Genomic DNA, 16,150 nt, shown 5'->3' with positions numbered 1-16,150 from the left:
AAAAAACTTGTTAAGATTCAATTTTTAATGTTTTGTTTGTTTTTCTGTTTTATGTGACGTGAGGCAACATAAATTGCCGCTCTGGGGATGTTCAAGTTTTTAAAAGTTTAAGTGTGAGTCTGCGAGCGAGAGAGAGGGCCGCTGAGGATAAAGCGGAGCATTAACTAGAGTCATCAGTCTTGTCTTGTAATCTCATTCAGGGAAGAGACGATGCTGAGCAAAGATGCTGTAAGGACTAAGAGAGACTCAACACCAAGCACTTAATAGCTCCTCTAATGCCCAGATGAGAAGAGAGAAACCCTTTCATCTATAGTGGACTTTTTTCCGGAATGCAGAGTTGTTTCAGTCATTTCAAATAGTCACATAAAACAAAGGTCACCCACACACACACACACACACACACACCGCTCTCGAAATGACACAGCACAGGTTTAGAGTCACACCTGCTTCAAACCACAAATTGCCCCTGTAATAATCGTCTGTCTCTTTGTTGCTTTTTACACCGGCCGCAATGTGTCGTGCTTTCTGTTGAAACACCTGGCATTAGCTTGCTTAATGTCTTGCCTATAACCAATAATGACTGTCTATAAAAACAACAGTGATCATGCAGGGGGATAACATTCACTGGTAGGGTAGCAGGCCAGATCTGTGTCTGGGCTTTTTACTTTTACACCATTTAAACAAACATTTAAAAGCAAAGAAACTAGTTCTTATACCAAGACTGATACTCATAGAAGACACATGTGTCCTCTTTCAATGTTAAGTGGATGTGCGCCAATACAATATTGTTTTTTTAATCAAATTATGCACTGAAATTGCCCTCCCAGACACAGCGACACCATATTAAAGCATCTAGAAAAAACAAACATAAGCTTATATCAGGGGGATAGAAGCATGAAATGATACCCACTTCAGTATGATGCAGCCGCTGCCAGTAGGTGGCGCTGTCCACATCACCTGTATCCGGGTGCGTCTGCGTGGGGTGCTCTCCGTCACCGCAGGGGGGCAGTTGGTCATGAACTGGGTGTCATCCTCATCAATGATCTAGAGACGAAGAAGGGAAGGACTTCGTATTAAAGAAGAGGAGTGACACCGCTTCCTAGCATATTGAAGCGAATGCCAGAAATGCTTGACGTGTCCTGAAAAGTGTTGCTCTTTTCATGTGTCTTTTTCCTATATTTTTGTCCTGAAAATGATTATCTAAAAACTTTTGAGCGTTTGTAAAACTTTACTCATTATAATAATGCAATCTAATGCTCTAAAAAATGATGCTAAAATGCCACATGTAGCATTTTAACATCAATAGATCATTACCACATTCATTTTGAGACATTAGTATAATTACCATACAAACAAGATCATTACCAAGAAGATTGGAAGCCTCTGGCTACACTGCAGTTTACACTGTTTGCAAACAGGATTTGGCGGGAAATCTGCTGGATTGCTTTATGGCACAAAGGGAAATCGCTGTACTGCACAAAAAAGGAAGAGGGTGCTGTTCTTCCAGTGTAACAGAGCTAAAGCTTTCAGATTCTCTGGCCGATGGAAAAATCACTTCCAACATGTTTATCCTCTTCAGTAACGTGACAGAGAAAACACACTTGGATGGGTGGAGGGGGTTGCAACAGAAAGCAACAGGGTTTATGGGAAATGTGGTCTTACTTTTGTGAAACACTAACACTAACAACACCACTGCCATGATATCATCTTGACCATGGTCTCATTTGTTTACAGTAATTATACCAAGGAATCACAGTTTATTTGACAATGATATATTGATATTTAAAAATGCTACAAGTAGCATCTTTAATATTTAATCAGTTGTGACAACTGTACCAATTCTGACTTAGTTTACAGCATTTTATATAAGCATAAGCAGTCTACTTGTACGTTATCCTACTAGCAGGGTTCCTACACATTTTCAATAAAAAAATTCCATACTTTTTCCAGACCTTGATTTGTTTTGAAGATTTTGTCTGGTGTTCAATATGATTTACGCAGATAGACATCTTGCCCCTGCTAACTAGGTCATATCACTGTATAGATGAAGATTGTTCTTCACAGCGACAAATATCAGAATATGTGAGATAACTGGCAGAGTTCCTACACGGTTTCCATTTTAAAATTCACTATTTTTCCCAGACCCTATGTTCATTTTCCATATTGTTCTAGACATTTTTTCAAATTCCCAAACTATTCAAGACCTGGAAATGATCAAATTCATTTTTAATACTTTTCCAGACTTTCCAGACTTGCGTAGGAACCCTAGCTGTACTAGCCACTTGACCAAGCAGTCATTAGCCTACAGGTTTATTCATTGTTAGGGGGAAGTGAATAAAGGAATACAAGAAACCCCAGTTTTCCACCAATAGCCACAGTTTGGAGGCAAAAATAGAGGCCTAGATGTGTCATGAGTGCACAGAGTGAACAGTGTCTCATGATCATTGGTGTCCGGGCAGAGAGAGGGAGAAGTTATAGGTTTTATGTGGTGGTGGCCCACTAGGGTGGGAGAGATGTATGCGCTGTTCACATCCACTTTTAATCAACTGGTGAACGTCTTTATCCGCGATCTGCAGACGAGCCATGTTTGCTTCTGCTTTGATGACACTGCTAATGGTTGTTTTCTCCTCACTGGATCACAGTCCGCCTTGAGCCTAAAGCAAAGTTGAGCAGGAAAGGACAATTCTCCAAGTCCCTAAGTGGGGCCTTTGGATAATAACAGTCTTGTGTATTCAAGATGAGTCTAGCCCAGTCCCTTCGGTCTTCAGGCTCTGTCTAGACTAGCCGTGAACGAACACACACACACACACACACACACACACACACACGACCTATGACCTCTATGACCCGATGTAGCTAGTGTTCTCCAGCTGCCTCGGCTCAACAATAACACTGACCTAACACCCAGCTCCGGTCTCCTGAGACGGACACTAAGAGGGTGAAGAAAGTCACAAACGGTTCTCTCTCTCTCCCTATCTCGCTCTTCTTTTTTCTCTTTCTTTGTTTCTTAGGCTCTATCTTTCTCTGTCTCTTTGCGCCATCTGAAGACTCTTTTTACGGTTTATGTGACTCAAAAGGCCCCCCTCACTTCACACGCTCGCTCACACACACACACACACACAGACCTGCAAATGCACACGCATATACACACATAGACACACACACACACACATTTCCCTGTATCTCTGTATTGACTTCCCCATGCTTCATTATTCACAGTGTGGTTTACTTTGTGTCGCCAAGACTGAAGTTCTGTGAGTCAAAACCAGACACAAACAACTGGCAGAACGGGGTAAGGGGGAGAACGAGAGAGAGAGAGGGAGAGAGAGAGAGAGAGAGAGAAAGAGAGATAAAAGAGAGGGAGAGAAAGACTTCGACTTAAATAAGCGACAGATGGAGAGAGTTAGGTGTGTGTGTGTGTGTGTGTGTGGGGGGGGGTGATGGAGATAGATTAGAGTAAACAGATGACAAATTGACAGGAAAAGTGCACCAGGATATAACTTAAATAAAGAGCTGCTGTCTAGACACGGGAAAAAATACGGCTGTGTTTCTGTAACGGCGCTGTCGGCAGGGATGTATATGTACTCACTTATCAGCAACAGCAAGAACGCAACAGAGATAGAGTGGGAGCAGGAGGAGTGTCCATCACTGTCTTCACTCAGACACCGGATTTATCATCTGGCCAGGACAGACTGTTTCCCTTCCAACCAGGAGTCAAAATGACAAGTATCATATAGTTGTCTGGACCGATGTGATAATCATTCAGATAGACAGACAGATAGAACAGGTGTATTTTATCATTAAAGTAGTAGCAGTACTAGTAGTAGAAGTAGAAGTAGTAGGAGTAGCAGTGGTGGAAGAAGTACTGAGATATTTTACTTAAGTAAAAGTAGCAATACAACAATGTAAAGATACTCCATTACAAGTAAAAGTCCTGCATTCAAAATCTTACTTAAGTAAAAGTACATAAGTATTGGCAGCAAAATGTACTTAGAGTATCAAAGTAAACATACTCTTTATGCAAACTGTCCCCATTTAGAGAGTTATATTTTTCATAAATTATTGGAATATTAATACTGATTTATTGACATACATGTACATGTAAGCAGCATTTTAAAGTTAATCTTAACAATTTAGCTATACTTTTGGGTAGTCTAACCTATAACAATGCTATTTTATAGTTATTTTATAAAGATGATCAAATGTTTTAAATATAAAATATTGATCTGAAAAGTAACTAGTAACTATAGCTGTGAAATAAATGTAATGGAGTAAAAAGTACAATATTTCCCTCTAAAATGTAGTGCAAAGTAGCATAAAATGGAAATACTCAAGTAAAGTACAAGTACCTCAAAATTGTACTTAAGTACAGTACTTGTAAATGTAAATGTACTTAGTTACTTTCCACCACTGAGTAGTAGTACTAGTAGTAGGCTAGAAGTAGTAGTAGTAGAAGTGGTAGCAGCAGTAGCAATAGTAATAGTAGTAGTAGTAGCAGTAGTAGTAATAGTAGTAGTAGCAGTACTACTGTAGTAGTAGTAGTAGTAGTAGACGTGGTAGTAGTAGCAGCAGTAGCAGTAGAAGTAGGAGTAAATCTATATATTTATAAATTAAAGTATTATATATACTGTGTAATATAATAATGTGATTCTTCTTCCACTTCTTCTTCTTATTGTTGTTGTTGTTGGCATTATTAGTTAACACATTACTATGATTTGCATTATTATCATTATTAAATAGGGATGGGACGATATATCGAAATTCAATATATCGCGATACAAAAATGTGACAGCACCTATCATGGGGCAGGAAAATGAATCGTGATATTAGCTCCATTTTATTCTGCTGTAGTAATCACAAATGAGACACTTTGACCATCACAGTTTCACAAGCTCTCCATCAGAATTATATTATTTTCACTTTGTAATGACATTTTTATATTCATAGCAAGCCAATGCCATTGCTAGAAAGATGTCTGAGAAATAAACAGAATTCTGCACAGTCAGACTTTGTTGTCATTGAATTTTTATTTATTACATCGTATCGCGGTCATATCGTATCGTGAACCCCGTATCGCATATCAAATTGTATCGTGAGATACGTGGGATACACTTCCATCCCAATGATTAAAATAATGAAACTAGTAACTGGGGTCAGTGCATATTATCAGGCCAAAGTTTCAGGCCCTATTGTCCCGTCAGGAGAGGAGAGCGAGACACACAGACAGAGGGAGAGACAGAGACAGACAGAGAAAGGGAGATAGACAAAGAGACAGAGAAAGAGAGAGAAAGAGAGAGGGAAAGAGAGGGAGCGGTGGGTGGGTGGGTGGGGGGGGGGTGGGTTGGTTGGGGGGTGCTGGCAAAGGAGCGTTTGTTTTCACTGCAACGGCTGGCATGTCTGTGTGTGTCCAGGGTTCGTCTATCTCAATCGCTCTCTCTCTCAATCTCTCCCTCTCTGTCGAGACGGTAAACACAGATGCTTCAGAGTGCCTGCACAAGCAAATGCAGAGCCCTGTTCAAACACACACACACACACACACACACACACACACACACACACACACACACACAAAGAGACGAGCGAGAGGGAGACAGACAAGGCAAACCCAGGCTTGAACAGACATCCAGGATCCCTGGAGAAAATTGACAATGAGAATGATATTAGTTCGGTGGTGCGTGCGTGTGTGTGTGTGTGTGTGTGTGTGTGTGTGTGTGTGTGTGTGTGTGTGTGTGTGTGTGTGTGTGTGTGTGTGCGCATTGCAGGTTCGTAATTAAATGCAAAGCAGTTACAAAGCCGTGAATACAGTTAAAACCTCCGGGACTGGAGTGTGCGGATGAAACTTTTCGGGGGGGAAAACAGTGGCAGACAGACCGGAGAGATTGAAATGTCACGTCGACACTTGAAGACGAGCTCATTTCACAAAAGTAACAGAGTTTTCTCTTGTCTCGATGAAGACCTCGGAGGCGCCGACATTTTGCCTTGAGCCTTCTATCAATCAAAGCCGTACTATTACCGCAGAATACCGCCGAGATCTTGGGGCTATCACCAATATTGCATCATATTACATCTTTGTGTCTGATCCACCCAGCCGAGACAACAGTGTCAGATTTCCAAAGAAATTGACTCTGTGTGTGTGTGTGCAGGTCTATATCCTAGTAAATATAAGGCAATATTGTGGCTTTTTGGCATTCGATTACAACAAAACAGCAGTGTGGGGAAAAGAGGCAGAGGATTATTAATTGGTGGAGTTGCATGCAATCTTCCAAGCTATTTTTAAAATCCACTTTTCCGAGAGTAGAGAATGTTTTAAAGCTTCGTACAGGTGAATTTGAGAGAAATGTACATTTAGGTTTACATTTTAGAAGTCCTGCAAGCTGTTTTACTGGCATCGTCCTCAAACCAAGAAGTGTGTGTGTGTGTGTGTGTGTCTGTTTGTGTCTGTGTGTGTTCACGCAGAGATAAATGGATAAAAGGACTGGCTCCACTCTCTTTCCTTGTTCGTAAAGAATGGTAAAACTCTGCAGCTCTCAATTCTGTCACGTCCCTTTTCCCCCGTCTCTGTGATTTCTCTCAGAAAGCTCTGACATTATGATGGGCTCGGTGTGAAAAGCCGCGGCAAGAAGAGGCTCGTCTGCCACCTTGGCTAAAGAGCGCACTCCGAGAACAGACTTAAATGGCATTACGGTGAGGAAACACACTTTGCTTTTGTATGCGGCGCTGAAAAAACTCTGTTCCGGTTCAGGTTACTCAAGTAGGCCTAACCCAGTTTTGGGTCGACGCATGTAAACATCATAACTGGGTTAGAATAACATGGTTAAGCTCATACTCTGATTATGAGAAACCTGGTTAAGATGCCTGGCTTACTCTGATATTAAACATTGAAATTGAAAAATCTTACTGCTTTCACTTTTGGTTTTTGCCGTCTCATACCTGCACAGCATTATGGGTACATTTTGAAATCAACAGAACTTCTTATTGGGATCATCATTTCTTTCCCCTCTGTTACACAAGAAAGGCCAAGCCATGGTCAATTAATGGATATTCTCTTTGAGTTTTAGAACTGAAATATCTATAGCTTTCAAAATGTAACCCGATTACTTTTCCTAGACTGAATTTCTGTACAAACCAGTGTTGTAAGATTTTCAAAATCATGCAAGGAAATAGTTTTAGTGATGGATGTTGGCCTTCTCTTAGACCCCCAAAATCCATTGTAACCCACTATTGCTCACTCAAATAGGGAGGTGGGAGTTCTGTTAACTTCTATATTCATGGCAACAGGGGATATCATAGGTTCATGTGAATACCTTAACCCGAGTGTGGCCAATACTATTCTGTGCATGTAAACATAGCCATTGTGTGTGTGCCTGCATTTGTGCGTACCTCTCCATATGTGTGTGTGTGTGTGTGTATGCGTGCCTGCTTGCGTTTGCATGTGTGTGTGTGTGTGTGTGTGTGTGTGTGTTTTCCAGGCCGCCTTTGTCCACTCAGTTTGTTTAGGCTATTGTCAGTAGGGGCAGCATGAATAAACTGGACAGGCTCCTGGTCAGACCAAGGCTGAGTCACAGAGCTGTTGAGCATACAGCAGTCAGTCTCAATCTTTTTTTGGCTTGCAAACACTAAAAAACCAAGCGCTTTCTTTCTCCGTGACACCAAACAATGGTATTTAGTTTCGCTTTTCGAGCCAATTCGCTTGACTGATTGTTGCATTGCATTGCACATATTCATAATTTCACAAAATAAAACAAAACATTTATCCCAGTGACTATATACATGGTGATGTTTGTATATAGGGGTGGAAATACTCAAAATTCTTCTTTGTCGAATTTGTCTCCATCGTTGTTGCTCAGCGCTCGTTGCTGTGGTGTTTCTGCTCTGCTCTTCCCAGAGATCAGCTGTCAATCAAACTGTGTGTCCAGCACTGTGACGTCTTTCTCCTTGGATTTTCTGTTGATGCAGTTTGAGTTTCTCTTTTCTTCATCTGTTCAGCCATGGTGGCTCTCACTGCTCATGATAACTACCCAGTTCTTCTTCTGTTGATTCCAAACAAACTGGAAACGTGAATCAGAGGAAAGAGATACCAGACACCGAGAGTTTAGAACAGCAAATGTAAAAGCTTTCATGAACTGGATGTAGGTTGAATCACTATTGTGTTATAGCAATCGGCAATAGAGAGCAGCGAAACAGACATTTATTTAAGAAAAAAAAAAAGACTTTGAAAATCTATTATGTTCACGTTCCTTACATCATCTTGCAACTCCCTGTGAGCTCCCACCTGCAGGCTGAGAACAAATGTTCTCAGGCATTTGAAGAGCCAAAACCGAATCTGTAGAGAATCATGGAACAGGATTGGATCTCAGACAGTTTTACAACAGTGAAGCTCCCATGGTCTCTTGACCTGCCCAGTAATCTTGGATCTATTCTTATGAACCCTGGCCTGGATTCAATCAAACAAAATACCGCAAATCACTCCATTTGCATCAGTGTAGAGTACAACGTTGTTTATGCAAACCTCAAGACTCTGAACCAGTGGCATTGCCAGGGTCTTTCTTCACTGTCAGGAAAAGACAAGGCAGGATACATAGATCTTCTTCACGTTTTCAAAAGAGGAAGAAAGGTATGTGATAGGTTTGGTTAAACAAGTGATTGATGATCCATATCTGAAAAAGACAGGCTGTGTGGTGGCGAGCTAACTAGCGTAGCGGCCAGATGGACTCTTGATGCTAGCTTGGACTGACACTTGACTTGGCTGATAGCTTCATGGTTAGATGACTAAGCTACAGCTAAAAACTTAATTTTTCCAAACGCAAAATGTTCTTTTCAGATGTTTTTTTTTAGCTTTGCTAGAGTCAATATAATATTGGATCACTGTAAACAAAATGTCACAATTTCTCTCCAGTCTGCCAGCTGGTTAGTCAGTTACTTACTGCAGTCCTGTCTTGTCAGGTTCATCCTCTCATTCAGCTCTATTTATGTAGGCTGCTAAAACATTAAATGCCTATTCACATGAAATGTGATTATGTATTATCTTCTACTTCAGACATTGTTTCCCTTAAACATGAGAAAATGTTAAAAAAAAAAAAGGAATTTGTGCCTCTGTATATTTTACTAATGCATAGTAGCCTAGACTCCTCCATCCATTTACAATAGATTAGGCTCTTCATGATGATCTTTGTTACTACAGTATGATGATGTGACATTGAAAATATATCAGCTTCCTAACAGAAGGAAATCACAGGTAAAAATCATTTGCCTCTCAAAATAAGTTATCCTTAAAGTTAAGTTTCCAGTTCAAGTTAGTGAAATATATAGAAACATGATTGATTCTTTGATTTGATTAACTCATTGGACTAGGATTGGATTTTTTAAAGTAAAGAGAAGATGAGGCGTGACGAGTGCATACTGAAAATCATATACTATATATTTTAAGTGTTATATATTCATCGATAACTGTGTCTCTGTTTATCTTTTGCACAACCTGAAGACAACCTGAGACAGAGGAAGAGACAGACAGCACACTACAATATACTGTATCACTGTAGGCCTGTAAAGTGTTTACTATGCTGCTTCATTCACACCCATGTTCATGTCAAACTGCACCAGATTGATGCATTTTGATGTTTCAATTTCAAAATGTTTCCCCGGATGTTCTCAAATCCTAACACCCAGCTCTGACTCAACCAGCCTACTAACCATAATAAAGAAAAATTGAGTAAACCATTCATTCCAGAAAATTCCTCAGAAGTTCCTCGAAGTAAACAAGCACAAAGTTGCTGCACTTGCCAGCCTACTCCAATCAGAAAACATGATTGGGGCTAAGTCTTTAGTGAATTCGAGAGCCGATAATTACCTTAAAATCACATTTTAGTGTGACTATGCTACATATCAGGTCACCATCATGTCAACTCTGCACACACAGAGTTTACAGTCTTTCTCTTTAAACGCCCCCTAAGCATTGGCACTGCTTTGGCTTATGTAATGGGCTATATCTGAAACCTATGACTTAGCCGTGGCACTTTAAACTGATTGGGTTTGTTTATCCCCAGCTAAACTCAGAACCCTAGATAATCTGTGCAAAAAGAAGATAATATCTCATGTCTGCTCATCTCTCCCCTTATCCAAACAAGCTCCGTTTGTCTCCCTGAGCAATAACACGTCGCTGGCCTAGATAAATATGACCCACGTCCCACACCGACGCAAGGAGGGAGACGGAGGCTGGGAAAAACACACACAAACACACACACACACACACACACACAAGCTCTCACACACACACACACATCCAGGAATACACATGCACGGAAACACGCACACACTCACACAGAGACATATGCACATACCCACATGCCAACCGGAAGCAGACGTTAAACGCACGCTCATCGGCATACATGCACACATACACACACACACATAGGCACGCTCTCCAAGGTCTGAAGCTTTAAGACAGACATCCTGCAATGGCTCAGTGTGATGAGGACAAAGAGCGGATTACTGCTTAAGGATGAAAAAAAAAAACAATAGGCAGCAACTCTCGGTGGCTGTAAAAACCGATGTGCGAAAAGTTTTTGTTTTTTTTGTGTGTGTGGTGTTTTAGCGAAACAGCAGGCGGGCGCATTCCAGGATGGATGCCAGAAACAACGTTGTACCAGAAAGCGAGAGAGAGAGGGAGGAGAGAGAGAGAGAGAGAGAGAGGGAGAGAGAGGAGGGAACAGCTGCACGGGGAACCACAACTGTGTTCATTTGGCCGCTCTTCCAGCGCACAATAACAATCATGACATAGCAAAACTGGCTGCTTGATTAAGTTTTAGGAAAATACCCCGTCAAGAAAATGTATCGCCGTATAAACTTCATTTTACATAAGTATTGTTATGTAAACGGCGCTGATAAAAAAGAAGTCGGGTTTGATGGATTGAGGTCATTTAGATAAAAACCCGGCGCTCACTTTCATACTGTAGCGCGCACAGTAACAGCAGCTGCTCTTATCGACCCGCTAATAAAGACCGGGATACAAAGGACTGCATTATTTAATAGATGAAATGAGTTTCATTCTAAAACTGATATCTATTACTCAGTGCTTCAAAAACATTCATAGGCATAAAGTAAACAAGTGTTACGCAGGAAAACCTCATATCTCCAAAGAGGCACCCAAATATATATATTTAACATTTTACAATGGTTTAGCAGTGGCTTGGCTTGTTCCTAAAGGCATTAGTCACATCCCGCATGTGGGAGACTGTGTCAGCTGTCAATTACAGCACAAAAACCTGGCTGGGTTTCTGATGGATTGTGCCAATATGTCTTAAATAGATTGCAAAGCCAGATTGACAACTTTAATTTTGCTCAAACGCAACCCACACTGTTCCAGTTTCTGCTCACTGCCTACTCTCGGTCTCAGTCTCAATGGGTCCTCCGCTGGGACCGTGAGAACAGTGTGCTTTGTGCAGAGAGAGGAAATCGAAACAGAGCGAAACGGAGCGAGCTGAGATGTTTGAGTCTGAAACGGTCCGAGTGATTTCCTCTGATTTCCAGGATGGATGTTCCAAAAAATTTCAAACATGAGACAAAGCTGAGGTCCATGGTGTTAGCTTTGAATGTAGTGTATTAACTCCATACATCAAGCTTGTATCTAAGGCTTGATCTATCCTGACAGGCCTCCCTGACCGTGCTGGAGTCTAGTCTACGCCCCAAAGACCAGAGTAAAAACCAGCAGTCCATACACACCTCCACTTTATTTAACTGAGGAGCCTGAGGAGCTTAGGCTGGCAAAATCAGTCTTATATTTTAAACCATAAAAACACATTTTTACTGACAGATATTTGCATCATTTGTTTCTCTATCTGTTTTATTCTTGTTGTTTATTCTTCTCTAACCCGGTTTTTAATTAATGTGTCACGTTTTTATTATTTGTTTTATGACTTTTATCATTTGTAAGGGTTAAGGTCAGGCTAGGTTAAAAAAAAGTGCTGTATAATCCAAATAAAGTTTATTATAATTCAGTGGTACAGTTGGAAAGTAGACCAAGCAGCTGTGCTAGTTTGACATGCAGAGGTTGAACTACAGTCAAGCATTGAGACTTTACAATACAGCGCAGGCTAAAATACCACAGAAAGTGGAGCAAAGTGTTAAACGAAGTGAACGAATGCACAAAAAACAAAAGAATGGGTGAAGGTGGACTCTCAAGGTGGACCGTTTTGTCACTGTACGGCCTGCAGTGGCAAAATGTACAGTCCCACACCATTTGTTTTTCCTGAAAGTAAGGGTTGAAATGTCTGCTCCTGTTTCGGGTTCAAGTTCTGTTTCTGTTTGAGCAGAAGTCGCCACTCTGAGGCAGAGGGCAGAAAGAAAAGCAGTCATCGGTTACATTTTCATATAAATAAATGTCTGGTTTGCTGCTCTCTATCACCAATTGCTACAACACAAAAGTGATTCAACCTATATCCAGTTCATAAAGCTTTTCCATTGTGTGTTCTAAACACCTGGTGTCTGGTAGCTCTTTCCTGGGAAAAGCGTTTCCGGTTTGTTTGGAATAAACAGAAGAAGAAGAACTGGGTAGTTAGCATGAGCAGTGATAGCCACCATGGCTGAACAGACAAAGAGAAGAGAAACTCAAACCGCATCAACAGAAAATCCAAGGAGAAAGACGAGACAGTCCCGCCCACACTGTTTGATTGACAGGTGATCTGTGGGAAGAGCAGTGCAGAAACACCACAGCAATGAGCGCTAAGCAACAAAGTAAAAAAAAAACAACAAAACAATAAAAATGAGGATCTTGAGGATTACCACTATAAGATAAGGGAGTTAGTAATAATTTGCATCACTCTGCATGTTATTGAGATGAGCATTGCTGAATGATGATGTGGTCCAAAGATGGGACCGGTCGAATCGAGTGCAGAATGCATCTCCTCGTCCCTCTCCTCCAGTCGTTGGCCACATAACAGCAGCAGCCCCCTGGCCTGTCTGGGTAAGAGTGTGGTTAGGATCAGCTGTGTGTGAGGAAACACAGCCAGAGATGTGTGTTCCTGTTTACACTGAGCGGGAGGTAATTGAGGAAGTCTGTCTCTCTCCTCAGGAGCTCTCTCTCCTGCTCAGTGGGAGCTGTGTTACTACTGAACAAAAACATCTCACATCTCTCTCTCTCTCTCTCTGTCTTTCTCTCTCCTTCTCACATTCTCTCTCTCCTTTCGCTGGAGGAGATATCTGCTGCTCGGCGGGAAGCGTGCCATGTCTGCCTCACCCGGAGCAGAAACTCCACAAAAGAGCCAACTAGACCCCCCCCCCCCACCCCCCCACCCCCCTTTTTTTTTCTCCCCTTCGCTTGTCGAGCTTCATCCAAGGGGAGAGCTGTGTTGCATCTGTCAGCAATACCTCCTTATCAGAAGACTGGGGGGGGGATGGGGGGAGATTTAAAGCGATGCAAATGAGCTCATCTTTTTTCCTCGCGAACTTGCCGGTTTATGCAGCGATTCCCCCCCCCCTCTTTTCTTTTTTGTTCTTCACCGTTCTTACCTGGAACTGGCCGGCGTAGTGTTCGTCGGTGGTGCCCTCCCTGCCCTCCTTTAGCGCGATGAGGGTGAACCCGCGGAAGTAAGCGGGGCTGGTCGCCACGAGGATCACTGTATGCAGAAGAGAGAGGGAGAGAGAGAGAGAGAGAGAGAGAGTGAGTTTCATGGCATTGCGTTATTCCACAAAGTCACCGTGCATAAAGGAGGTTTTCCCGGTGACACGTTAGGGTCAGGGCCATGGGTCACTCCGTATGATGCAAGGGGAAAACGCATTAAGAGGCACATACAAAAGGAGCATTACTCTGTTTGTGAGCATCAATGGGATGTGAAAGAGTGAGGGTTGTAAATACAGAGAGAGAGAGAGAGAGAGAGAGAGAGAGAGAGAGAGAGTGAGAGAGCCTATAAATCTCATGCAGGGGAGTTTTGTATGGGGAACAGGGCCAGGAAAGGGAGTCGTAATGAGATGTGGGTGGAATTTTATTCAGTATTAGGGCTCACCCTTCTGCACCCTGCACCCTGCATTTCCATTTATCTTAAAACTAGCTCTTGGCACCGAGATGAAAGATGTCAATATTTTCAATCTTATCCAAATATTTAACGAGTTATTTGCTACTTAAAAGCGGCGGCGGCGGCTTCTTGGGGAATAACTTCTCTTTTTTTTTTCTTGCTTTTCCCTCGCCCCGGCCGTCCTTCACAGGTCCCTGATAGCCGATTAGGATTTGCCTCCAGATTGATAAATGCACCGTCACACAGCCAAATTTACATGATCTGGAGGATGATCTCGGCGGGAAGGCTCGGAGACAAGGTGACATTTGATTTCCATCCTTGTTTTTGATGCCCCAGTATGAAACCGTTATAGCATATCAGCTCCTATTAAAACCCTATGCACCCCAGTACTGGATTTGTTTCAGTGATTGATTCAATAGGTTATTTTTTTTCCACTCTCAAAGTGACTGCCTGAGCTTTCTGACTCAAGGACAAAACAGCAAAAGTAAAACCGAGCTGCTTTTTGAGTGACGGCGGGTTGAGTTGAAAACAGCTTAGTTCTCAGGTTTAACTCATTGAGAATCTATGTGAGTAGACCATAGATTTATATGGCCAAATGCATTTGGGATAAATTGTACAGGTCAGCTTAATTGGCGCCAGATCTCTCAGTGTGTGTGTGTGTGTGTGTGTGTGTGTCCACTTGCTGACAGGAAGAGGAGAGGAAGTAAAGAGAATATAGGTCAGACATTATAACTCTAAGTAGCCCTATCAAGCCCAATCTCTCCCTGTAGGAGACTGAGAGATAGAGATAGAGACACACACACACACACACACACACACACACACACACACACACACACACACACACACACACACAGTGAGATACACACACACACACACACACACACACACACACAGAGAGAGAGATTAATTGGTGATATATGGCTTAGAAACTGTCCCCAGCTGCAATTTCTACATTTTGCTATGTATAACAATATGTATGACTATGTATTAAGTAAAATGAAATGCGTAATAGTGTGCAAGCCTATGTTACATGTCTCATGTTCAAGTTTTATGGAGAAAACAGTGTAATGCAGTAGCACGGATACATGTGCAGCGCCCTGTACATTTTCCAACTTGACAAGCGGCCCACTTGTTTAATTTGGCGCAAGTTTACGCACCGAATGCGCCAACCGACTTTTAACAACAACAAACTCTCCGGCCTACCTCTGTAGGTGTTGCCGGGCCGGTAGCTCTCCGGGTCCCCCTCCACTCGGAGTCTGAACTCATGGTACCCGTCCCTCCGGGTCCCCTGGGTCTGCGCCCGGAGGATCCGCCCGCAGTACCCGTCCGACCTGCCGGCGGCGGGCTCCTCCACGAAAGCGACGGCGTTGCACACAAAACTCGAGACGAAATACTGCAAAAGCAGCACATGCATATACATTCCCATGTTCGGAGCAAGCGCCCTTCGGAGGAGTCGACAGTGGTAATTCAATCCCAAAAAAAAAAAAAACCTGGAAAGGCGAAACAGCGGACAGAGGATCAGCGCAGCTAAAACTCAGAGAGCCCCGACCAGAACTACAGCAGGCTGCGCAGCGTCATTGACACTCAGTGGGAAAGGTGAGGAGAAGGAGACGGAGACGAGTCCATCCTGAACTGGGGAGCGCGTCTGGGGCGCACCACGGTACAGCGGCGATGAACGGAGAGAGAGAGCGAGTGAGAGAGAGAGAGAGAGAGAGAGAGAGCGAGAGAGAGAGAGAGAGAGCTGTTCCCCGGATCTGTCAGCGGTGTGTTGATAGAGAGCCTGGTACCAGCGGGGGGGCCGGGAAATAACCGAGTGCGGTTGCACGCCGCTGTCTCCTTGACTTGAGGCGAGGGAAGGGCCAAACTGGAGCTCCGCACTTTTAACAAAACCCAGACCCCCCTCCCCTCCCCTCCCATCCCCACCCCACATAGGCCTACACATACAGGAGGATATCTGTCTGTCTGACAGATAGTGGATCTCACAAGTCAATTATATATCCTGCCTCTTTGGAATGAGAACAAAAAAATCCGTATATATTTTAATGATATGATGGAGATGAAACATACCATAAAGTAAGATAAGGTCATTATAAACTTACTAGTGCGCAGCAGAGACACACTATAAGTCAATATTATGGCAA

At 42.6% G+C, this 16,150-nt stretch overlaps 1 protein-coding gene across 1 annotated transcript in view; it reads right to left on the bottom strand.

The window, feature by feature from the left end:
- The window catches only part of LOC139665926 (spondin-1-like), a 66,154-nt gene extending 50,435 nt beyond the window's left edge, over positions 1–15,719 (bottom strand). Inside the window, exons 1-3 of the mRNA XM_071544980.1 lie at positions 15,213–15,719; positions 13,504–13,610; positions 911–1,044 (exon numbers count right to left, since the gene is read on the bottom strand). Coding sequence (XP_071401081.1) covers positions 911–1,044; positions 13,504–13,610; positions 15,213–15,435 — 464 coding nt within the window. The 5' untranslated portion in view covers positions 15,436–15,719. The remainder of the gene's footprint in view (positions 1–910; positions 1,045–13,503; positions 13,611–15,212) is intronic.
- Positions 15,720–16,150: the final 431 nt, after the last annotated feature.

This window comes from Centroberyx affinis, unplaced genomic scaffold (assembly GCF_046629955.1).
Source record: "Centroberyx affinis isolate AG114_WGS23_722 - 3 ecotype Tasmania unplaced genomic scaffold, CSIRO-AGI_Caff_v1 ptg004742l_1, whole genome shotgun sequence".
NCBI lineage: Eukaryota > Metazoa > Chordata > Actinopteri > Beryciformes > Berycidae > Centroberyx > Centroberyx affinis.
This window is presented reverse-complemented; position numbering and strand designations above follow the sequence as displayed.